At 41.4% G+C, this 23,420-nt stretch overlaps 4 protein-coding genes across 6 annotated transcripts; 2 read left to right on the forward strand and 2 right to left on the reverse strand.

Moving 5' to 3' along the window:
- The first annotated feature begins 1,652 nt into the window (after positions 1-1,652).
- Positions 1,653-7,340, forward strand: ftr82 (finTRIM family, member 82). The gene is made up of 7 exons (XM_026998532.2): positions 1,653-2,577; positions 4,315-4,410; positions 4,816-5,049; positions 5,248-5,407; positions 5,942-6,001; positions 6,136-6,204; positions 6,430-7,340. Exons 1-7 carry the CDS (start codon positions 1,993-1,995, stop codon positions 6,948-6,950), a joined length of 1,725 nt encoding a protein of 574 aa, XP_026854333.1. The 5' UTR covers positions 1,653-1,992; the 3' UTR covers positions 6,951-7,340.
- A 453-nt stretch (positions 7,341-7,793) lies between these two features.
- ift22 (intraflagellar transport 22 homolog (Chlamydomonas)) lies at positions 7,794-10,659 on the forward strand. Of its 3 annotated transcripts, none has more exons than XM_026998536.2 (5): positions 7,794-8,187; positions 8,958-9,000; positions 9,134-9,223; positions 9,882-10,084; positions 10,232-10,659. In XM_026998536.2, coding segments are annotated over exons 1-5 (486 nt in total). In that variant the 5' UTR covers positions 7,794-8,186; the 3' UTR covers positions 10,381-10,659. The 3 variants fall into 3 exon arrangements, with proteins under 3 accessions (XP_026854337.1, XP_026854336.1, XP_026854338.1); XM_026998535.2 differs by lacking the exon at positions 7,794-8,187 and adding an exon at positions 8,480-8,820 and having other exon boundaries at positions 8,918-9,000; XM_026998537.2 differs by lacking the exon at positions 7,794-8,187 and adding an exon at positions 8,480-8,820.
- A 327-nt stretch (positions 10,660-10,986) lies between these two features.
- atp5l (ATP synthase, H+ transporting, mitochondrial F0 complex, subunit g) lies at positions 10,987-12,239 on the reverse strand. Its single transcript, XM_026998538.2, has 3 exons — positions 12,101-12,239; positions 11,431-11,591; positions 10,987-11,189 (listed from the first exon to the last, which is right to left on the reverse strand). Exons 1-3 carry the CDS (start codon positions 12,150-12,152, stop codon positions 11,091-11,093), a joined length of 312 nt encoding a protein of 103 aa, XP_026854339.2. The 5' UTR covers positions 12,153-12,239; the 3' UTR covers positions 10,987-11,090.
- A 1,266-nt stretch (positions 12,240-13,505) lies between these two features.
- Positions 13,506-17,222, reverse strand: LOC113570199 (Na(+)/H(+) exchange regulatory cofactor NHE-RF3-like). The gene is made up of 9 exons (XM_035527521.1): positions 17,089-17,222; positions 16,655-16,866; positions 16,233-16,437; positions 15,813-15,949; positions 15,258-15,462; positions 14,826-15,022; positions 14,218-14,457; positions 13,706-13,930; positions 13,506-13,580 (listed from the first exon to the last, which is right to left on the reverse strand). Exons 1-9 carry the CDS (start codon positions 17,207-17,209, stop codon positions 13,536-13,538), a joined length of 1,587 nt encoding a protein of 528 aa, XP_035383414.1. The 5' UTR covers positions 17,210-17,222; the 3' UTR covers positions 13,506-13,535.
- Positions 17,223-23,420: the final 6,198 nt, after the last annotated feature.

The following is a 23,420-nucleotide window of genomic DNA, read 5'->3' on the forward strand; positions in this document are numbered from 1 at the left end:
GGGAGAGGAGCGACATCTGCAACTTGGCAACTCCCAAAGACAAAAGGAAAATCAGATGAATGAACATAGAGCAGAGCTTTGACTGCTGTCACTGCAGCACATGGGTTACGTGGACATTCATACTGACCCTGCGTCTACAGGATGTCTGAGTCATTGTTCCTTGGCATTCGTGTGAAGCATGCGAGTCTGTGTGCAATAAGAGAATGAGGTACGGCAAACAAACATGAATGGAATTCGTGCCCACACATCAGAAGAATGTATGGCATTGGAACGTATGGCAACATGGAGCTTTTCACCTCAGCTTCACTATCAGGCCCAAAACTAGCTGCCAAAAGAAAAGAGAAGAGGTGCACATACATATTCACTGTTCTAGATACAGCATCAAAAAGCACGTGCACTGCACTCATTTTGTGTGCGCTGCATATCAATGAAGGTTTCTATGAATGCACATGGGTCCAAAGCTCATTTATTTATCTGTAAGGAACATTCGGAAAGATGGGTGCATGCTTTGAGTTTGTCCGACCCCTAAAATGATTTTTCGTGTAGATTTCATATTTCATATATTTTATGAATATATCACACTTAAAACTAAGAATTTTGCTTAACAGTTATCCCAAACCAGGAGACAATAAATCTCTTTGATCTTATTTATAGTGCTGGTTTTAGACTTGATTGTGAAATAATTTAATTGTGAAATAACTACTATTTAGGTTCGTGCATCACCTTAATACAAACAAAAAAAGGCCAAAATAGCAACAACAACAACAACAAAATAACCCACCTGCTGTCTCTGCAACTGTTTCATGTGTTGTATTTACACATTCCTGCATAGCAGCTACATTATGAGACCAGCTTGACCAGTTTGAGATCAAATCTGATTCAGTCTCAGTGTGAAACACTACTCAGTCAGCTACAGTTACAGTTATTTACTTAGTCTAATGAGAACTACTACATTCCCTCGTGTTGTGAATAAATTTGGCCTCAGTGACTCTGTTCTGACAGTGTTAGCTCACACTATGTTATTATTGTGTCATAATATTGGTGGATTATACACACTTGATATTGTTACCAGTGTTCTGGTGAGTTTAGATGAGCTAAAGTGAAACACATCCAGGAAACCTCATCAGTGTATTTACTAAAATGAACAACTGTCATTTCCACATGACCTGATTTTTTACATTGCCAGCATAGTTATTAAATTATGAATTATGAAATGAATTACCACTCATTGCAAATTATGTAATCCAATGTCATAAAATCACACAAGAGAGAATGGAAAGTTGTGAAGTAATATAGTGCACAGACTGCAGCAATCATTTAGGCATGTCACAGTCACTGATAAGTACAGAAGTGGACTGCAAACATTGGAAAATAATTAACCAGTTGCAGTTTTGGTTTGTGCCAGCTTATGAAAGTCTTTTGGTTGCTAGTTCAATTCCAAAGAAAGTGAAGCTGGCTAAACCACTCTTGGGTTCTCAGTGTTTGTGATTGTCTTTATTAAGGCACTTAGTTTCATCTTGAAACTCCCACCATTCTACAGTTCACTCTCAACAGCCCTGCCCTGTTTTCCCTCTCCCCGCCCTCTCTCTCTCTCTCTCTCTCTCTCTCTCTCCCTCCCTCCCTCCCTGTCTCCCTGTCTCTTAAGGCTCTGTCAGTCCTGGTTTAACTTGTTTGAGCCAGGCTGTACTCTCTCTCTCTCTCTCTCTCTCTCTCTCTGAAAGAAGGAGAGAGCTCTGCCAGCTTTTAATCAATAACTCGTGGAATTCAGAAATAGAAGTAGGTCCTGCCTGCTCCAGTCACACCGAACGCAATCTCTAGGGCTTTGGGCTTCTCCTCTTTCACATTCCGCTCCCTCTCTCTCTCACTTTCTCTCGCTTGCTCTATCGCTCTCTTTCTCTCTCTCCTGCCCTCACACAGAGGGACACTCTCACCCTTACTAACTCAGCCGTCTGGATACAGCAACACTTGTGCACTCTCGTGCGCCAGGCGACCATGGCCGAGCCCATGTCCCCGGATTACTTCACCTGCCATCTCTGCGCGAGCCTCCTGAGGGATCCAGTGGCGATCCCGTGTGGTCACAGCTTCTGCATGGACTGCATCAGCGGCTACTGGGATGAGGCGGACTACACGGGCATCTACATCTGCCCACAGTGCAGGATTACGTTCACCCAGAGGCCTGTGCTCAGGCCCAATGCCACCCTCACCAAAGTGGCAGAGAAGATCAAGAAGACGGGCCTGAACTTGGCACTGCCGACCAACGGAAGCCTCGCCGGCCCCTCGGACGTGCCGTGCGACTTCTGCTCGGGAAAGAAGCTCAAGGCAGTTAAGTCATGTCTGAACTGCCTGGCATCGTACTGTGAGAAGCACCTGAAGCCCCATTACGAGTCGGCCACCTTCAAGAGGCACAAACTGGTGGATGAACTGGGAAACCTGGACAGGAAGATCTGCCCGCAGCACCAGAAGAGCCTGGAACTCTTCTGCCGCACCGACCAGATGTGCATCTGTGCCATCTGCACAGTCAGCGAACACAAGGGCCATGACATTGTGTCGGCCGAGGCGGAGAGGAGCGAGAAGCAGGTGAGTAACGGTCGATTCTTCTGAATTGTTGTGATGGGAGCTGCCACTGAGAAGTTCAAGGGTGCTTTATTTACACGAGTGACAACTGAAGTGTGACAGAGGGCGGAAGGGAGGAGGTATTTTGGTTGAGATCTGTCAAAGTATCCATATGTCATTTAGGAGTCATCACACTAAGCAGTGCAGAAACTTTCCAGTATGGTTTATCTCAAATGTTGCTGTATCTCACGTTTTGTCTGAAGATCTGACAAAACTTGTTCTCAAACCAGTTCAGTGTTATCTAAAACAGGCTGGATGAGAATACTATGCCTGGGACAAAAATTATGAAAATGTTGCAGAGGAAAAGAAAGATATAAGATGTAATGGGGACAGACTTCATGGAACAACAATCTCTGAGACTCATAGCCAAGTAAAGTAATCACACCCTAGTGGTCAGCTTGACACAGGGAGTGCCTCTACAGTGTGCTAGCCAAAGGTTAAGTGACTCTGTGTGGGCTTCTCTCTAAAAATGTTTTTGGGGTTTGGTTTTTCCTCAGAAAAGAATAGCTTTCGTGTTGTCAGCGTAGCGAGGGAAGGGATAGAGGAGGGATGGTCAGGGCTCATGGTGTAGGGAGAGGCAGATCCCACGGATAAAGGAATGTGAGTGTAAGGAGAGGTAGCAAAAGCGTACACACCCCCCGCCCATACTATCAGATAGAGAGGAGAGTTTGTGCACTCTGACCTTCTCCTAAATGGCTAAAGCCATCATCCACCTCAACAGACACGTACACCTGAGAAACATTTGGATGGCCTACAATTAGCCTTTAAGAATTCTACACTATTAAACTGAAGCGGTCTCTTCACCATCTTGTGGAATTACCTACGGATCATAGGTTGTGCTGGAAGTTAGCTAGAAGTTCTAGCTTTGGAAAAGTGAGAGGAAGGGACCAAAAACTATAAATAGGATTTCTAACATTTCACAGAATATACACAGGATGAGCGGTGGCAATCTTAGTTTAAAAACTCAAATTGGTTGATATGTTTATTTATTTCCATTCTAACATTATGAAAGGCTGGGCTTCAGCATTGTTTTGGTACACCATGGAGCTGCTTTAATGTTTCTTGTGATCCTCTGCCAGAGAAGGAACCAGCAGGTACCAACTACGAAGGGGTTGTTTATTCAGTTGTGACTAGAGGGACCATTCCCTCAGCCTTATCCTAGATTTAAGAAGCTCTGTTTTTCATCTCTTGCTCTCTCTCTCTCTCTCTCTCTCTCTCTCTCTCTCTCACACACACACACACACACACACACTTTATTCACCCCTTCCCAGATTCTCCACATTCCTTTAAGCTTATCTTGAAGAATGGTTTGGTGGGTTCGCTGAAATGCTGCATTTAGGCCTCCCTCTCCATTCTGTGAGGGGCCGAGGGGCATGTGCACCTTGAAATGCCTCTCCACAGGGCAGGCTCTGCTAGTTTCGCATTCCTGTCATGACTGGCATTCTCGCACGCTTCTTTCTTTATTCTGTCTTTGGGGATAAAGAAACCCACATTAAACAGCATCACCTAATAATAATGATTACCAGTGAAGTAATGTTTACTCTACATGCAAAAGTTTTCATTTTACCAAACATTGCTTCAAGAGATAAATGTAGTGAAATACAGTAGAAAGGTCAAGGACACCATCTAACATGTAAATACTTTGTGTAATTCAACCAGTGTACAAGGAGTATTTTTTGTGGGTGTGTCCTTCTCTGACAGAAACTTCTTGGAGTGTCTCAAGCAGAGATCAAACAAAAATGCCAGCAGAGGACCAAAGAGCTGGAGGAACTAAAGACAGCTGTGGACTCCCTGAAAGTAGGTCACAATTTCAATGTATCAGTACAGAATGGCCCATGATTGCATCATTGACAAGCAAACTGTAACATATCACACTGGGCTACAAGGCCCAAGGGCATATCATTATCCAGCCCACGAGTGACAGTGACCTATGGTAGAACTCTTATCTCTTTTAGTAACTCTATAACTGCCTCGACTAAGGGAACACAAATAAACCTTGAGGCTTGGCCATAATTGTACTTTTAGATTGATCAAATAGAAATGGGCTGTTGATACATAGTGTCTGATATATGTTAGGTCATGACTTCAAAGGTCAGGTGAACGTATCCAAACTATACAGAGAAAACAAAAAAGTGTCAGATTGTGACACCAAACATGCTCTACAGTTTCTATCTTTTTATCAAAATGCTAATATGTTTTTAGAGTTCAGCCCAAAGGGCCATGGCCGAGAGCAAGAAGATGTTTGATGAGATGATCACCTCTATTGAGAGGATGAGGTCAGAGGTCACCAAGCTGATCAACATCAACGAGAAAGCTGCGTTTAGCCAGGCTGAGGGCCTAATGGAGCGGCTGGAGCAGGAGATTGAGGAGCTCAAGAAGAAAGAGACGGGTCTGAAGCAGCTCTACAGTACCGAGGACCACATTCACTTCTTACAGGTACAACCACAGATCATTGGTTCAATCCGTTACTCCAGCCATGTACTGGGACCACAAACTCAAAACACCATGTTGAAAAACATTTCCATGTTTATCATGCGATTTTATACTTTCACAAGTCTGTACCATGTCTGAAGAAGTAAGTCATTTAGTCTAACCCTGCACTCTTCATGAACTTGTTTAATCCCTTCCGAACAGAATTTCAACTATCTTTGCACACCGACCGACGACGGCTTCATCCCCAAAGTGTCTCTGAATCCTGACTTCTCATTCAGCGCCGCTAGGAAAGCTGTAGCTGAGATCAAAGAGAGGCTAGAGGAGTTGGGCCGAGAAGAACTGCTGAAGGTCTCAAAGACAGGTACGAACACATTTCTCACTTAACCAAACAGGGATTTAAAAAAAAATGTTTAAAAAATTTTAAAAGGCTTATTGCTGAGTGGTAAAATACTAGTGACAAACTTCAATTTTAGCAGTGAATTGTATGTTCTTTAACACTAACACCCGTAAAGGGGTCACTTGCGCCAGCTGTACACATGACTGCAGAGTACAAACGCCAATGGTGCAGTCATGTGATCGAAGAAGCCGGTTAAATTGTACATGAGGGCGCGACTGGTGTGTAGCACACAAAGGCCACAGCTCTGATTGGGCGAGGCGAGGTGTGTACACACGTCCTTTTATTCCCAGGTAACGTGTTACCTGTTAGGAATTGAAGCGCCACCTCCAGCCGCCTAGCTCTCACGAATTATACCGGTATATATCTTCGTGATACAAGTCGAGATTAAAAAAAAAAATCTAACCGGCATGCGCCGTACCGATCCAGGCGGCGATCGGTCGGCGCAGCGCCGCCATAAGTCGAACAAGCCTATATATAACGAAACTTCCTGTATTTCAGTTAATGAAGTGCCTGTTTACACTGTGGAGAATCGTACCTTTCGAGAGAAAAGCAGCCGAGGTGAGGCGCCATCGTGACGATTACTTCAAACTACGTTTCATTATTCAGACATTCAAACACGTGAACTCATTAAAAGACAAGAACACAAGTTGTATGAATAACATTTGTAAAGACATTTATTTCTGCTTCTGCAGTCAAAGAGATCCATACAGTAGACAGCGCCCCACCTCCCCACCCCAGGAGCAGGTCAGAGTTTGTGAAATGTAAGAACCCTGTCTAATCATTTCTGTGAATGCTTTCTCTAAGCTGAAGGACTCCATTTGTTCTCAGATAACATCCTGTCTTTTGTATACTTCCACACCGACTTCTTGACATCCTCTACCAGTAATATTCCAATACATATACAATAGGCATGAGCGGTATAGATACTGACATTTGGCCAGCTACAGCTACCAAAAGAAACCAGATTCCCTTGTCCCTGTTTGTAGACTTCTGCCAGCTCCGCCTGGATCCCAGCACAGCTTATAAGGAGCTCTACCTGTCCGAGGGGAACAAGAAGGTATCGCGGACCCGCAACCTGCAGCCGTATTCCGACAACCCAGAGCGCTTTGACAACTTTGCGCAGGTTCTATGTCGCGAAGCTTTGTCTGGTGGCCGCTTCTACTGGGAGATTGAGTGGAGCGGGGAGTTCTCTGTGGGCGTGGCCTACCGGGGCATTAGTCGCAAGGGCAAAGGCTCCCTGTGCTTGCTGGGGTACAATGATAAATCCTGGAGCCTCCTGTGCTCCGACTCAGGCTATTCCGCCTGGCACAACAAGGTGGACAAGCCCATCAGTGCACCTTACTCTCCCAGAATAGGGGTGTACCTGGATCACAGCGCAGGGGTGCTGTCCTTCTATACCATTGGTGAGACCATGACGTGCCTGCATCGCTTTGAGACGACCTTTACTGAGCCGCTCTACCCTGGGTTTGGTGTCGGAACATCTGTTAAGATCTGCCAACTGAAATGAACACTGAAATGAATGTTTTGCATTTTCACAAAGAGCCCAAAATGAAGGATTGAATATTCTCAGAAGTGTTTTTTTTTATTATTGATTTTCTATTTTTCTACATCATGTTTTGAATTTTATGTTGCTTTCAACTCTCATTGAAGCTATTGTGTGCAAAAACTAAATTTTTATTTCTAAATTGCTACAATTTATTTAGGTCTAATCCCACCCCCAAATGTTATTCAAACATGCCATTTTATGCTGTTCTTTGTCTATTAATATTGTTTTAAACACTAACCCTTGTATTTATCCAAACACTGCGTGCCACAGTCCTCTTTCTGATAAACAAAGTACACTATTTGTGAACAATGACCTATTAATATTCAAATTAAAGTTGTATTAATTTTCAAATGTGTGTTGTGCTTGTATAAATGGTACCATTTTACTGATGGACATCTTTATAAAACAGCATAATCTCATCTGAGAAATCTACTGGTGAATAAGTGCTGTCAATACAGAGTTTCTGATTGAGAATACATTGAGTACTAAAAAAATGAAAGAAAGAAAATACTATATACTCAAAATCAAGTTCATTTCTCTCAGATTTATATTATTTTCCAAAGAGTTTTTAATGTGTCTTTGTAAATGAAAATCACAGAAGCCATAGAACCAATTCTACATAGAACCATTTTCAAACAAAGCAAACCACCTCAGTCTGGCTTTTTGCCAATGCCTGTTCTTGCTTCCAAAGCCATTAGGAAGGAAACATGCTCCCAACCCCTTCCTTTACAGTAGGGAGAAAAAAAAACAGCACTACGGCTGACAAACTTCTTAAAAAGAAGTAACGATCTGAGTTGCAAGACAATTCGGACAAGCCTGAACAGTGCCAGAGTCAGGGATTTCAGGCACTATATATTTTTGTGTTTTCCAGACTCTTAAATTTGATTTAGATCGTGATGCCATTGATAATAAACTGAATTGGGTTTGTTCAAGCAAGGAAAGTGCAAAAGTGAAGCGGACATGAAGAGGCTGAGAATTGAGCAGCTCTGTTAAGGGTCCATCCTGCTCCTGATGGAGATCTATCCTTGTCTACCATCCAGCAGTTAAGTTACAGCTGTAGGCTGTCTTGAATAAACTGTTCTGATGGTCCTGAGAACTATGAGACGCTAGGACTGTTGGAACTGAAACTGGGGTCATGATCAAATAATATGGGGATACCCCGGAACACAGTTTAAAAACGAAGTGTTTGTGAACCCAAGTAAGTACGTAGTAAAACTAGACAGATTATATAGATATACAGATCTAGACTGATCTCTCGTGTGCCCTCTGTTGGCTATATTAACTTACTTGTTCAAGCCGTAGGTTGCACGTAAAAACGAAACATTTTATCCACTATATAAATACATATTCATTAGAGTTAATAGCTAATTACACATTTCGGGTACATAATGTATCACTCACATTCAGACAAATTCTACATTTAACTTTGTACACAGATACAAGTCAAAATTAGTGAATCTGTATCTGTGAAACACGAGATTCGTTTTCACACAAGCTAGCTACAGCGCCTTGACAACGAGATGTTTAGTTATCTAGCTAGCTTAGCTAGGTAAACGTTTCCTATTTCTAATACTGTGATGTTATTTTAAGTATAAAAGCAAGACCGGTATGCTTCTAAGACTTTCACGGGTTACATTTTAATGGCAGGTACCCCTACTCCCATAAGAGACCAGTAAGAGAGATCAAAAGAGACAGATAGCTAACCTAGCTAGCTCGCTGCCAAACCTCTGCAATAGCGTAATTTACCCATACTTTATAACCGATAACTAGCTTCCTAACCTAAGTTCTAAAAATGTTAAAAGCGAAAATACTGTTAATTGGACCTAGTGAGGTGAGCACGGTCTTAATTCTTACTAATATTAGCTGTTTAGTAGAGCGATCCAATTTGCTTTTGCTCGAACTGGCTTTAAATACTTTAATGTTGACAGTGTGGGAAGACGGTATTGGCAAATTTTCTCTCTGACACAGTGGAGACAATTGGGTCGGATTACAGGCCGACACAGGGTGTGAGGTAAGAATACTGAAAACGTAAAATCAAATAAAACTGCAGTTCAGTATAATCGTCATCGAATACTGTAGTATAGTTTTGCTCTTGTGGGTTGTTGTTTTTTTTTTTGACAATTTGTTTATATGGTCCGTGTTAGGATACTTGAGTTTGAATCACAAAATCTGGGAAGTAGCACCAAAGACACTGCTTTTGAGGTGGAACTATGGGATTGTGCTGGAGATTTTAAGTGAGTTGCTTCCATCTTCATTCACGTTGCTCTTTTTCCACACTCGTATAGACCTTCTTTCAGTCATTTTCATGAGAATGTTCTGTTCATAAGTACTTTTTTCAAGTTGCAATTCTGGACAGTGACCCTTTCCATACTGATCACAGTGCTATGCATGTACATTGTATTGCAATGTATGAAGCATAAACACTTTGCTGAAAAAGTAGAATTACTGGCTAAACAGAGTCTCCTCTAGTGAGTCAAAATGTTCAAAGAAATTGAGTAATTGGTACTTTATTGATTTTCTTGATTTTTGTTATGATAGTGAAAGAGCGCTTTGTAAAGGTCTTTCCTCCAATAAAAAATAAATAGGGATTATAATTAAATACATTATCATATTTCTGTTCCTTAGTTTTCTCTATAATTTGTTTCTCTATAAAAGTGACTATAATTTCAAGAAAATTAAATTGAGTGAAAATATGAGACTGAAACTTTGAAAACTTGTCCTGTTTTCATTGTTTTTTCTAATTGGTAATGGTAACAGACTTACTTGTATTAAGCCTAGTCATTCATATCTTATCAGATATTAATGATTCAGGCATGTAGTTAATGCTATCTCAAATTTGCGCAACTGTTTTCAAATATGGTCTTATGTTGACTGCTTTGGTCATTGATATAGGTTTGAAGTATGCTGGCCAGCTATGATCAAAGACTCCAGTGGGGTAGTTATTGTATTTAACCCTGACACACCAAGCCATCTTAAAGAAATAGAAACCTGGCACTCCACATTCATCTCATCACAAGGCCTGCAAGTAGGCCAGTGCCTGCTCATAGCTCACCACAAGCCCGGGGATGGAGCAGATACATCACGTCCACAATTGGGTAAGACCGAAAAGCAAAAGCTTTGCAAACTTACGCCAGTATTACTATAGAACAGTAAATATTGGCAGCATGTACTATTCTATAGTAAACACTAAGTACTGGAAAACTGAGTGTGAAAAATCCATGTTTTGTTTTTTCTTTGTACAGCTCCTCAGTTAAATAAGATACCTCTCATTCATTCCAATCTGGAAGACGACCCTGAAGGGGTACGGCAGGGTTTCCGCAAATATTTGGGAAACATCGCACAGACTTTGTCAGAAAGTCAAGAGCGTGAAGAGATGTCCATTATAACATGACCTTTAAAATACTGCTTGTTTTTTTTTATATTCCATGTCCTCCAGGATAATTTGTAGCAGTGCTATTTAAAATTTCAAAACCTAAAATCAAAATTTCCAAACTTCAGAAATTTATTTTTAACCAGTATGGTCATATGAATGTGATTTAATAGTTTATTAAACAACTGCGCTATTGTAGTTTATTTACACTTGTATCAAATCAATGCTACCTTAATAGTAGCACAATTTGGCTCAATATCCCCAAAATTCACTTGCATCATAAACCTTTAAAGACTTCCATTATAGCTTGTTCTTTGTACTTGGTCTGCCATAGTTTCAAGTCCACAATCTGGATAACTTTTCACCATCAACATCAGTTAAAGCCAACAACGCACATTAGGTTTAACATTACAACAAAGTTTTAAAATAAAATATTCAGCATCAGTGTACATATTTCATGGTCAAAGGGGCTGACAAGAGAACCACAATGACAAGTGCTCAATATGGGACTTGGCATTTGAGAGATGATTTCTGATTGGACCCTATGAAAGTATGGCATAATTAATTGCATAAGTGAGATCTTTACATTAAATGCTCATTTTGCAACGTGCAAAAGCAAACAAGTAATTCTGTTTAATAATAGACATTTATTTAGTTCCTGGATTCCAAGAAGTTCAAAATGGAAAGCAACATCTTAGACAAAGGAAAGATGCAACAAGGACAGTCCACATTTATACATCATAACCCACAATGGCTCTCTTTCCAATAATCTCGCCAATGTAGAACCACATCAGAACTTCTGTGGCAACAAGACCATTCCTCAAAGCATCCTGTAAAAACATGGTTATGCAATTTTAGACTTTTAGAATGAATATTTTTACTTAAAGCAAAACAGCCTAGTGCCATGAAGTATACTTTACTAATTTGCTTAACAGAGGCAGAGCTGATGCGTCCTTAACACACTTTTGACTTCACCTGTGGTGTAGGGTTTTTGCCTGACTCGAGCATGACTTAAAAGAGTAAACCACAGTAGCTACATGTCGAACAACCTTTTTGATAAAGCGTACTCACCCTGACTGTCGTATGACCGAGACGTCCGGCTTGAAATCCTTTTATGAGCTCCTTGGCACTAGCAACTGCTTGGGGGATCTCGGCTGGGGAAGGTGGCACCAACTCGACACGGGCGTAATACCAGAATGTTGCTAGCCGAGGTCTCGAGTAGGTTACAGCGGCTGCAAAACCGGCAAATTGAGCCGTGATAAGTAGTTTAATAGTTGATTAGATCATAAGCACTAATGTAGCTAGACAAATAACTGTTATAGTTGCTGAACTAACCTACTGCATTTACGTTGACATTGGCGAGATGAAGAACAACGGGCCGAAAGTAGCTAGCTAACTAGCTAACCTACCTATATTCTAGCTCAGCAGATAACTAACATACTAGACGTGTAACCATAACGACACGAATAAAAGTATACAGTTTTCTAAGGCAAATAGCGCCGTGCTGGACAACAGTCAGCTATGCTATGAACTCCACGACGTACACATTGTTGCATCTTATTCATATAGCTTTCCCTAGATAGCTAGCGCTTAGCTTCCTTGCTAACTACCGATTGACTTTCTATGCTTGTCCACAAGCACAACCAGTAGCAGCTAGTTAGCATTAGCTAGCTAGCCCATCTAACAGTAGTAATTGGTTACTATATGCGTTTATCTTATATAGAAACACGAAATGTCTTACCGCTAACCAAAGTTGGTACTTTAGCAACCAGTTTCTGTACCGCCTGTGCCATTTCGTCTTGTTAAAAGAGTAATTTCGACTCCTCTGTGCAATCGACGCCCCTACAAATGAATGTCACCTACAGCAAAGGACCTCTACAACAAGACAAGGTTAACTAAATGCCTGACGCAAATTCAAAGAATGCTTTCAAAAGGCAAGAACAACTAGCTTGATGCACTGTCCATACACACAAAAATCCACTTATTACTTTTTTATTTTTATATATATATATTTTTTTTTACTATATTATTCAGTTGAAAATATGCGCTATGGAATCGACCGGTGGCGTATGCTTGGCCTACTATTATGGGAACGTAGACCCAGTACAGATCAAGCGCCTGTCACTAAAATAAAAGACGGCGGGTCGCGTATCTTTATGCAATCTTTGTTGGAGGATTTACGTTGTACGATTTATTGGTGCATTTGCATTTGTACCTTATTTTCAATATAAAATAACATAATTGTTATAATGCAATAGTAATATGAGCTTATCTGCAAATGTTTGAATCGAAACTTAGAGGAAAAATATGAGACGTTAAACAACTCGAAGGACATTTTAATACTCAGCCGTTTAACTGGAAGTTAAGGGTTTGCTCAGAGAAACAATTTTAAAGGAGCTTTGCTCAGATTATTTATTTGTTTATTGCACATTGACAAAAAAGTGAAACAAAATCTAAGCATAGTCCTAACAGGTTATTCAAGCTGATAATTACATTTGTAACACTGAGAATCTGTAAGATGGGGATGGGCTACAACACTGATACTGAAGCATCATTTAAAAAGCATGATTCTGAGCTTGTGATGTTGGAAAAAATAAATATAAAACAGTCTGTTAAGGAAGATAAATCTGTTATCCATCAGATATTACAATTAATATCTCATTATTTACATTTATCCAAAGCAACTTACAATTATGACTGAGCACAACTTGAGCAATTGAGGGTTAAGGGCTTTGGTCAGGGGCCCAGCAGTGATAACTTGGCAGTGGTGGGGCTTGAACCTTCCAATTACAAAGGTACCACTACCCTGTCAGCAGATATAACAATAGTGACAACAATACATCTTGTAACAAGTATAATTATGTTTCTTATGTTTGTTTGTTATGATGTTTTCTTTCATTTAGAACTGCAACAGTGATGCAAAGATGATTACAATTTTTACTTGTGTGTGGTCTAAACTCTTTGACAAATTCAGCCCAGCTAGAGAAAAGGTCATAAGCAGCTCAAAGTCTTTCTTCCCAAGAGACACAGGACAGCTTTGATTACACACCACTGCGCCGGAGTTGAACTAAAATCCCCTGCTTGTTCACAAAATGTTAGGCATTTCTCAGGTCAGCTGTCCTATGGATCCAGAAGCTTTTCACAAGTCTTCAGAAGCAGCCTTGCATTTTTAGGGATTAATGCATCTGCTGTGTGGACAATGGACTCCCATGTTCCTTTACCTGCCATAAATGAAATTGCTTAAATTTATTTATTTAGTTAGTTATTTTGTGTGTGTGTGCGCGCGAGCGCGAGCATGTGCACATGTGCATGTGCACGTGTTTGTGTGAATGCCTGAATATCACACCTCAGACGTCTTAACTACTGTTTCCGCCGTGATGGGCCTTGCATTCTTCTTCATCCACTCATAACCTGGTTTGTCGATCACCAACAAGGAAAGAGAATGTCCTTCTTTCTTCATGAGTAAAATCACATCTTCCATACACTCCTCCTCTACATTCTGTCCATTCACTTCCACCACCACATCACCCTGGAGGAGGCCAGAACTCTCTGCAGGACCACCTGCTGCCACCTACACATAGAATAGAATAGAATAGAATAGAATAGAATAGAATAGATATGAAATGAAGGTAAGTCAAATCATTACTTTCACAAAAAACAGTCTAAGGGTGTTCTGTTACCCATGTAATTATCAGTTAATAACATGCTGAATTTTATCTGTGTAAAAGTAATCACAGATGTTCCTGTGATTACCTTTTATACAATAAAGCCTTTATTATCATGTTCTAGGATCTAGTCATTAAAGGCCTATGAATTGCCTAGTCAAAGAGAGCCCGGAACCGGGAGCCTGTTCTGTACCTGGTTTATGATGGTGCCAGGTTTCTGTTGGCTGCAGTCCAAATGGAACCCGAAGCCCACAGAGCCTCTCTGTAGAAGACAGAGTCTAGGACTGGGCTCATCCCGCAGTTCTTCCTGGCTTTCAGCAGAGGGTGCTGGCAGCCTCAGAGCTGCTGGACTCTGGTCCTGTGGAGCAGGACTTTCGTGTTGCTCATTGCCAGAGAAAAGATCCTCACAGAAGAGCAGAGGGGATAGACCCAGCTGAGACAAATGTTAAAGAACAATTTTTTTGGACTATTAGTTGGAGACAAGTTAAAGGGATATTTCATCCAAACATGCTAATTTTACTAATCATGAATGGAAGCTGGCAGTGGCATGTTAGCATGACCTTCAGTGAACGATGCTAACCAGTCTCTGCTAGCTTCTGTTAGCAATGCCATCACTCATGGCTGAAGTATTCCTTTAAGCATGTAAGTGCATGTTGAGGCAGAGTGTATAGTTACATCTCATTTTAAGAAATGAATTCAAATGTATGATGAATTATTTACTGGTTTAACAGTTGAATAACTCTTATATCTGATTCTAAATTCTGATTCTGAGTCCCTGATTAATGCATCCACCTCACCCACCTGAGTGTACAAGTCTTGGCCGTGGACAGTCATAGTGGTGAGGGTGACATGCTTTCCGCTCTGTCTGATTTTGCTGACGACATCCTCGTGACCCAGGCTATCAGTGGACTCCCCATTAACCTCCAACAGGAGCTCTCCATCCTTAATTCCTGCTGCCTCCGCAGGGCTGCCTGCATCCACCTCCCGCAGCATATGAACTGCACACATACACACACACACAGTCATATCGATGGTGTGAAACATTATGAATGGCAGCCACCGCATGCTGAACTTAGGTGCCTTGGTTCTGCGACTTCATGTGTGACAAATTCAATGCCACAAAGCCTTCAAAAAAGAATCCCATAAAGTCCTTGAAGCCTCTAAATCTGCTACTCTTGGTGAGCCTTGTGAGACTCAGGCGTGATCACAAAGACCTGCACGCTTGCGTCCCACCTGGCCGCCCTGCTATGATCTTCTCCTGCCTGAGCAGGAAGCCGTAGCCTGAGTGGCCCTGCGCCAGTCGCAGTCTTCGGGGCCGGAGTGCCATGTTCTGGGGGTCAGCCAACACCGGCACGATGGGCATCCCCCTGCGGACGTAGCTCTTCTCACTCTCGCTGTCAATCACCAGCACGGTCATGTGATCGCTGCACTTCTTCACCTGAGAAGGTCAAAGGTAATCAGTATTGCTTCATATGCCTAAAGTTCTGATAATGCAAACATGGGTTAGGGTTGGAAATATGGTTAGATACATTAATTACTTTGTACCTAACATTCCATCAGATTAAATGAATACTATATGAAATGATAAATAATACATCTTTTATGGGGATTTGCTGAAACAGCCTTGCAGCCACCTTGCTACAGGCTACATGCTCTGCTTTGGAACTTTTGCAGTTTTTAGTATTATTGTTAATTTCAAAGCCTGTCGCTATAGCACCTATTCTGTCAGCTCCAGCAATGCCGGTCTGGGGCTTTACATACGCATATACTGTAAACATATGTGCCCACCATCTTGATAATAGCAGAATGCAGAAATTCACTAGCCATGGCACCATTGATCCAGACAAGCCGATCTCCTTTCCTCACTCCTGCCTTCTCCGCAGGTCCCCCACTTGCTGGACTTATAGTGAACTTCCCTTTCTCACCTACAGGGGGCACACATGGAACAAACCTCTACATCACCAAAGATTTTCACACGATGCTCATACGATACTCATACTCACAACTATGATAGGTGAGGGACAGAAGGCAGAAAAGCATTAATGACAAAACTGGCGGTTGATACACTGGCTGATACAAGGTGTGTGTGTCAGGTTTCTGATGGAACATAGAACCAGCTCATGGAACATAGAACCTGCTGATGGAACATAGAACCAGCTCATGGAACATAGAACCTGCTGATGGAATATAAAACCGCCTGATTCCCACCCTTCACAGGCAGGATGATGATGCCCAAGCCAGTCACGGGGTCTTTTGTGATGTGGCAGAGGCGTGGAGGTCTCCAAGCGTCTCCCCGCTGGGCCCTGGCCACCTCTCGTAGGTTCCAGCCCTGAGCCATGGCCTGCTCATACTCCTCACTGCCCAGAACCAGGAGAAACAACTGGGACCCACTGACCAGGATCCTGCGGACAACCTGAGAGAGAGCCAAAGAGAAAGTAGAGTCTCGACTACAGAGCGGAAGGAGAATGGAAAGGCAAGCCATACAATTTGGCCATCAAACTATTGATGATATCATGTCCATGACAAAGAACATACGCACAAAAGGTTGTTTGTTTTGCAGAGTAGCCGTGTTCCAGACAGTGTTCTCAACAGGGACCTTGGGGCGTTCATTGGGAATGTTGACCTCTCACCTCCATGTGCTCCATGTCATCCACGAACAGCTCATTGACCTCTAGGAGGTGGTCCCCATCCCTCAGCCCGCTCCGCCCAGCCACGCCCAACAATTCCACCTGTCGGATCACGTGACCTGGACGCCCTCTCTCCACACGCAGGTGAAATCCAAAATGCTCCCCGTCCTCCCTCTTCAGTACACACACCCGGGGCAAGGGACTGGCCACACGTACTACAGATGAAGATTACTCTTAGAGACAACATGCTGCACTATTAACACTGTATATTTAATTGTTCTGCTGTCTTGTCTCCTGTCTTCAACTTACAATCAAAGGCAGGATCTAAATATCTCGACTCAGGAGCAAAGCTAATGTATATTTTATTTCATACTGTATAAGAAAATGTAATAGACTAGCCCGAAATAAGAAAAGATAATCAAGCGTGCATTACATACCTGAATCTTCAACATGGACCATGGCTGGATTATCTACTCCTTCCTTTGGATTGAAGACAAATCTGTTTAGTGCACATAAAAAGAAGAGACTGTCCACTTGATAAGATCTTGCGGTGTTCATATTAAGAGCCAATGAGGTGCAGCCCAGCACCCTAAAGCCATAAACCAGTTAGGTGTCATCAGAGGTTGATTGGACGTTGGACGGTAGACCATCTTTACAGATGTCTGTGCCCATGTGTTCTGACAGGAGCAGAGGGTGCAAAGTCTTGATGTTCATAGCCGAAGGGTTAGTTAGTGTGTGCGTGTGTGTGTGTGTGTGTGTGTGTGTGTGTGTTTGCCAGTAAAAAAAATAACAAAAGGAATTCAAGAAGTATCCAACTGGGTCAATACTTACTTATTCAATTCCATAGCGTTTCCTGGCACTGGAAAATATAAAAACAAACAATTAAGTGACTCAGAAGTGAAGTAGTGAAAAACACACAGGATTTTACTTTTACATTATTCAAACAAGGGACACTTTTAACATCTGATCAGAGATCAGACCTGTACTATTCATGGTCATATACTTGTCTAAGGCTTTTGCTTCAGAATACTGAACAAAAGTCAGTTTGAGCAAACCTTTATGTAAACTCCACAGCCCTAACCTGACATTCAACGTCCTCACTAATCGATCAGCCACGGAGCCGTCTTGTGTTGTTACTTAAAGGCCTAAAACCCCAACCTGCTAAAAATCCTGAAAATGTAAAATCGGATATTAGTATATGGTGTCTTTACACCTTAGTCTTGTCTGGCAGTAATTAACTATGCCATTCAAGAATGATAGGTGGGAGACTTTTATCTATGCTTTACAAATTCCCTAACAATGCAGGTTCATTGCTACACCTAACAGAGCATTCCAAGCAAAGAGAACAGTTTTGCTCAGAATTTTGGGTATGTTTGTGGACGTTAAAACAGTTATATTGGGTACAACAGCTACCTTGTGCTTTAAGTTTGACAGGACTTTCTTAGAAGCAAACAAAGTATATATGTAAGTATATAAGTATAGAAAATAATGGCTGTTTTCAGTTCATTGTAAACTGTATAATAGCAGGAACACAGAAATACACAGAGTTGCACAAATATATCTAAAGGTAACATTTAGAACTCAGCTCAGTAAAAACTAAGATGAGCAGCCAATCACTGAGCAGCTCCACAGATAAAACACATTGTGTGTGCCCAAAACAAAGGCCCTGTTCATAACAGAATGTTTCCAAAAGATTTACAGAGAATTCACTGCAATCTTATGAAACTTGGGAGCAAAAAAGACATTTTCCATGAGGCAAAAGAGTAACTCTCAGTTTGGTCCTCAATGACAAATTAGGGTTATGGTGTAAAGAATATGAAATGCTATTCTAAAAGTACATTCCTAAAATGTTTGAGCATCAAATTGTTATTGTTTTTGTTTTGGTTATAAAGCATTAAATCGAAATGACAAAGAACAAATTAATTTTGCAAGCTATCGCCTATCTAATCTACCTAGCTCTCTACCCTAACAACTGGACTGAATTTTAAAAGCCTGAAGAGAAACTTCTGGCATGAACACCAAACTACAATAAGCACAGTGTTATCAGTGAAAGCTGAATAGCGGCTTCACTTCTCTAACCACATAGCTTAGTAAAGTGAAGATGGGCTCATGGGAAATGGAGTTAATTAGAATATTATTACTGTTCTGATGACTACGGAACAATGGGCATCTGGGACAAGTGAACAGATGCTGAGGCATCTGAGCGTACACAGCCGACGTCGGCCTCTCACACATCGCCATTTACATCGTTTTTATTTTCCTTGTCAAATGTTCACAGTGATTTGCATATTGCAGATTTGATCATGCCAGCATAACAAATTACCTCAGATAAGTCTTTTACAACATAGCTATGTATCAGTCTATATAGTTCTGACTCTGTGTTACTGAAGGAGGGAGAACGTGTGGTATTTCAGCACATGAGAAAACAGAAGACTGAAGCAGTACTAATAAGACTGAGTCCTGTAACACAGAATCCTGAGAGGAGAGAAGGCAGGAGATGTGAGGTAGAGTGAGTGGACCACACAGTCTACCTCACAGCTATCAAACTATGGCAAGGAAAGGAAGAATTAAGGAGGTTACCTGTGGACTGCCGTAATCTCATAGTGGCCTGTGTGTGTGTGTGTGTGTGTGTGTGTGTGTGTGTGTGTGTGTGTGTGTGTGTGTGTGTGCGTGTGTGTCTGCATGTATGTGTGTGTGTGTTTTATTTTGTGTATTCTGTCCCAGTCCAAGTGGAGGAGGTGTTAGAGATGAGTGCATACAGGTGCAGTGCAAAATTCATCTTCTTGAACTTAGATAATACACCTACTTTTTCTAGTTTTACAACAGCTCCATTTAATGGTTGATGTGTGTGTGTGTGTGTGTGTGTGTGTGTGTGTGTGTGTGTGTGTGTGTGTGTGTGTGTGTGTGTGTGTGTGTGTGTGTGTGTGTGTGTGCACATGTGTGTGCCTTTAATGAGAAAGGGGCACACATTAGTAACTTATGAACATGTCTACACATACATTCACACAACACAGACATGTATAGATAGTGCCTCATAATAAAAAGGTTTGCCCCCCTAAACCATTTATGTTTATATTAAGGATTTCTGCATAATTAAGAGAGCAAATTAAAGGTGGACTGAGATAGAATTAGATTCAGTAACATATAACATACAATATAGCTAGATCATACAATAATGTAGCTTAGCACAGACTGAAAACCTTTGCTTACCTTATGTATTATGCTACATTAGCACAGTTGTGTGTCCCAAAGTGTCTGGGACAGCAACAGAGAGGGAGAGCGATAGATATATATAGAGAGAGAGAGCTGGAGAGAGAGAGAGAGAGAGAGAGAGAGAGAGAGAGAGAGAGAGAGAGAGAGAGAGAGAGAGAGAGAGAGAGAGAGAGAGAGAGAGAGAGAGAGAGAGAGAGAGAGAGAGAGAGAGAGAGAGAAGAGGAAGAATTCTACTACATTCCATTAGTGATTCACTCCCATGGTCGCTGAAGGCCAACTATCACACTAAAGCTCCAGCTAAACCAACCACAGGAATGACACCTGACCTATGGTGGAGGAAAACCTCCCTTTATCCCAAAGTTGTCCTATTTCCCTTTCTTTGGTTCCACTTTCCCATTGTTCACTTTACTATGTTATGAGATGGCATGGAGGGAAAAATAAAACATGCCACAACTACTGTACGCATAATGAAGCACAAACAGAACATGAAAGTCCAAGCTAACGTGATCTTTGGTGTCCAAGAGCTCGTCTGCGTCTGCCTCTTGCTGTAGTTGCGAAAAGTTACCACAAGAGGTCTCTGTTAAAGCGAAAAAAAAAACAAAACAACAAAAAAAAAAACAGGACTTATGTGCCCTAAAGAATTAGTTCAACTTACTCCAGACACAAGAGAGTGTATAAGGGTCCTACTGTACCATTTTGCAAAAGGTGCAGTATCAAAATTCTGTCTTGTACGTGAGCTTTGTTTATAGATCTGGGAAATGTCAAAGTGTATGTATCCATGAAGTGATCTGTCTTTGATGTGGTGTGAATGACCAAGCAGAAATACAATGGATCATTAATAATGCATTAGTCAAGGAATGTGCAGTGATGACAGAAATAAGCAACCAGGCTGGCATCTTTTTTTTGGGACATTTTATCGCACACAGTCTAATCACACACAGTATGACACCTTGGTACTTGAAATACGGTGTGACTGACAACCACTGGAAAGCCCATGAATAGTGGAGAATAAGATATAACACAGAACAATACCTTTGCTATTAGAAACAGGTATTACCCAACTCCCTACTCTAGAGGTTCTAAACATATCTTTAATCATTAATCTCTTAAAACCTACAGGCAGGGTTACATTTGTGGACTTTTGTGTTGCATTAAGTCCATCATCTGGTAAGACGTCACCATTGCACTGCAGCATTTCAGAGGCTGACTAACGTGAAAACAATTAGACGTGTGTAGTGTACGTGCTCATAATAGGCAGTGTATGTCCATTGAGGGGTTTGCAACAATCCATACTGTTAAGGAGGCACGAACTGTCCATCCAGCATTTTGCAGGGCAACTGGTAACAGACACAATGTTCCTGACAGCCCGGGTTTGCCCAAACAGTGGAGCTGACAGACAAAAAATGACACATGACTGGATTGCATGAACTCCACCTTAAGAGGGAGGAGCCTTGAACAGTCTCAAGTGAATCAGAGAGATATAGAACTAGAAGGAGTCCTGACCCCAGATGAACCCATACTGACTCGCCCACCAGAGGAAGCATTCGGTTAGTTCCTTCCCTGCGTCTGGAAAGGAAAGCTCAGCAGACAGTAGTTATTCTCCACATTTTGGATGACTGACTGACTTTCGTGTTCCTGAATTTACGAAAAAATTGCATACAGAATTTGTTGCACTGTATTGTAAAATTCTTAATTGTATTCCTGCAATCATATGAAAGACAGTACTGTGTTGCATGTCCAGATAAACTTGAGGAAATGTTTTTAAAAAATGGAAAATTCCTCAATATCTTTCATGCCTAAGAGGGTCAGGCAAAAATAATTTGAGGGGATTTATTCATGAGACAGATGGAGCTGTGAACAGCTAAAGAGTTAATCCAGGTTCCCCCTTCCCAGTTTGTCTATGTCCTCAGGTAAACAGATCATGTGATTCTACCCCTGTAGTATAATGGCCTATGTCAAGAGTGTGACTTGGGCAGTTTTATTTTGTCTAAGGCAAAAGACAATATGACTTAGGCAGTTTTAGGTGCTTTTCAAAATGGCAGCTGCTCTAAAAAGAACAAAACTCTACCTAGTCCATGAAGTTATTTCCCACATTCAGGACTCATCCCCTATTGGTAAGTGATGACATTGCCTATAAGATTGATAATACTATAAATATTGCATAATTATCTTTTTATTCAATCTCTTTAGCCAGAATTTTAGTTAGTAAACTAGCTAAATCCATGAAGCTAGCATTTAGCAGAGAATAGAAAGTCTCCAGAATCTGTGGCTGTGACACGTGATAGGCTTTCTGTTAACACTTTCTTTTCTGTATTTCATGCAAAGTAATAATATTTCTTTCCACATTAAATTTTATACATCTTGAACATAGTATTAGTAATTCTAAATAAATAATTACTAAAATAATTTGATCAGTATTACAGTACACCTGTTTTTACAACTTGCAAGTATATTCTTGATATATCTTAACAGCAAATCTTTTAAAAATGCTTTTACATTTTTTTTGGAGAATTACTCGACACTGATCATGCCTCTTCCATGGAAGATGACAATGAGACTGTCATGGAAGGGATGAGGCAGCATGTACCAGGCCAAGAGTCTTTTTGAGATGGAGCAGAAACTGCCTTAAAGACTCCTACTGATATGGTTGAGAATGCCAAACAGACAAATCCACAACATGAAGAGGACATATCTGATGATGACGATGTCATCCGCGGTCCAGATTATACCCCATCCTGTGCTGAGTCTTCTGCGCCTAAACATGAAGACATCCTAACCATGGTGGCAACTTCTCTAGAACAGGAGAATGTTGATTTAAATTCAGCCAAAAGGAAAATAAATAAATGGCTTAGTCTGGGAATATGGAAGCAAAATGAATCCAAGAAGAAACGCCTCAAAGGAATGTCTTACAAGAGCAAAGGTGGCAAAGAAATATAATGCCGAGACTTTGGGTTCTCCCGACACCTCACAATTCTGTCAGCGAGTCTCAACTCGAGACTGCCAAGCCATTACAGAAGCGGCAGTACATATTTCAGAGGTTTTGGACAATGAATACCTGGAAAGAATGTCAATTATATGTTACAACAATGGTCACAAAGGTTAACACAAAGCAAAAGAAAGTTGCTGAGGGATCCAGATGCAGTTCTTCATTGTCCTACCAACTAAAGATCCAGGATGGAAGGAGTATTAGAGTGTGTTAGGCACTGTTTTCCTCTGCTCTTGGTCTCCCTGCAAGAACCGTTACACACTGGCTGAACAAACACTCCATCGTACATGAAGATCAAGCAGCAGCACCACCATCTAAATCTGGACCTCAGAGAGGCAAGCATGCAAAGCTTGAAACTGATGTCAAGGACTGGTTGAGGGACCTGCCAACTTTTGATTCCTACAAATACAAGAAGACCTACAAATACAAGAAGTTCCTTCACGCAGGCACAACCATCTCCCAGCTGCATGGGGAATATCAACAGACAGCTGCAACTGCTGGAGGGAGAGTCGTTGGAATACAATATTTCACAGATGTGTTCCATGAAGAGAATCTGTATTATTTCCACGA

The sequence above is a fragment of the Electrophorus electricus genome, chromosome 6 (assembly GCF_013358815.1).
Source record: "Electrophorus electricus isolate fEleEle1 chromosome 6, fEleEle1.pri, whole genome shotgun sequence".
Lineage (NCBI taxonomy): Eukaryota > Metazoa > Chordata > Actinopteri > Gymnotiformes > Gymnotidae > Electrophorus > Electrophorus electricus.

Coding starts and splice junctions, on each gene's coding strand:
- ftr82 (XM_026998532.2), top strand. CDS start 1,993: ATGGCCGAGCCCATGTCCCCGGATTACTTCACCTGCCATCTCTGCGCG. Junction 5,408..5,941: donor GCTGAAGGTCTCAAAGACAG/GTACGAACACAT, acceptor CCTGTATTTCAG/TTAATGAAGTGCCTGTTTAC. Junction 6,002..6,135: donor TCGAGAGAAAAGCAGCCGAG/GTGAGGCGCCAT, acceptor CTGCTTCTGCAG/TCAAAGAGATCCATACAGTA.
- ift22 (XM_026998535.2), top strand. CDS start 8,782: ATGTTAAAAGCGAAAATACTGTTAATTGGACCTAGTGAG. Junction 8,821..8,917: donor TGTTAATTGGACCTAGTGAG/GTGAGCACGGTC, acceptor TAATGTTGACAG/TGTGGGAAGACGGTATTGGC. Junction 9,224..9,881: donor GATTGTGCTGGAGATTTTAA/GTGAGTTGCTTC, acceptor TCATTGATATAG/GTTTGAAGTATGCTGGCCAG.
- atp5l (XM_026998538.2), bottom strand. CDS start 12,152: ATGGCACAGGCGGTACAGAAACTGGTTGCTAAAGTACCAACTTTGGTT. Junction 11,592..12,100: donor AGTACCAACTTTGGTTAGCG/GTAAGACATTTC, acceptor CCGGTTTTGCAG/CCGCTGTAACCTACTCGAGA. Junction 11,190..11,430: donor TCGGTCATACGACAGTCAGG/GTGAGTACGCTT, acceptor ATGTTTTTACAG/GATGCTTTGAGGAATGGTCT.
- LOC113570199 (XM_035527521.1), bottom strand. CDS start 17,209: ATGAACACCGCAAGATCTTATCAAGTGGACAGTCTCTTCTTTTTATGT. Junction 15,463..15,812: donor ATTCTGCTATTATCAAGATG/GTGGGCACATAT, acceptor TGACCTTCTCAG/GTGAAGAAGTGCAGCGATCA. Junction 13,931..14,217: donor CTGGCACCATCATAAACCAG/GTACAGAACAGG, acceptor TTCTATGTGTAG/GTGGCAGCAGGTGGTCCTGC.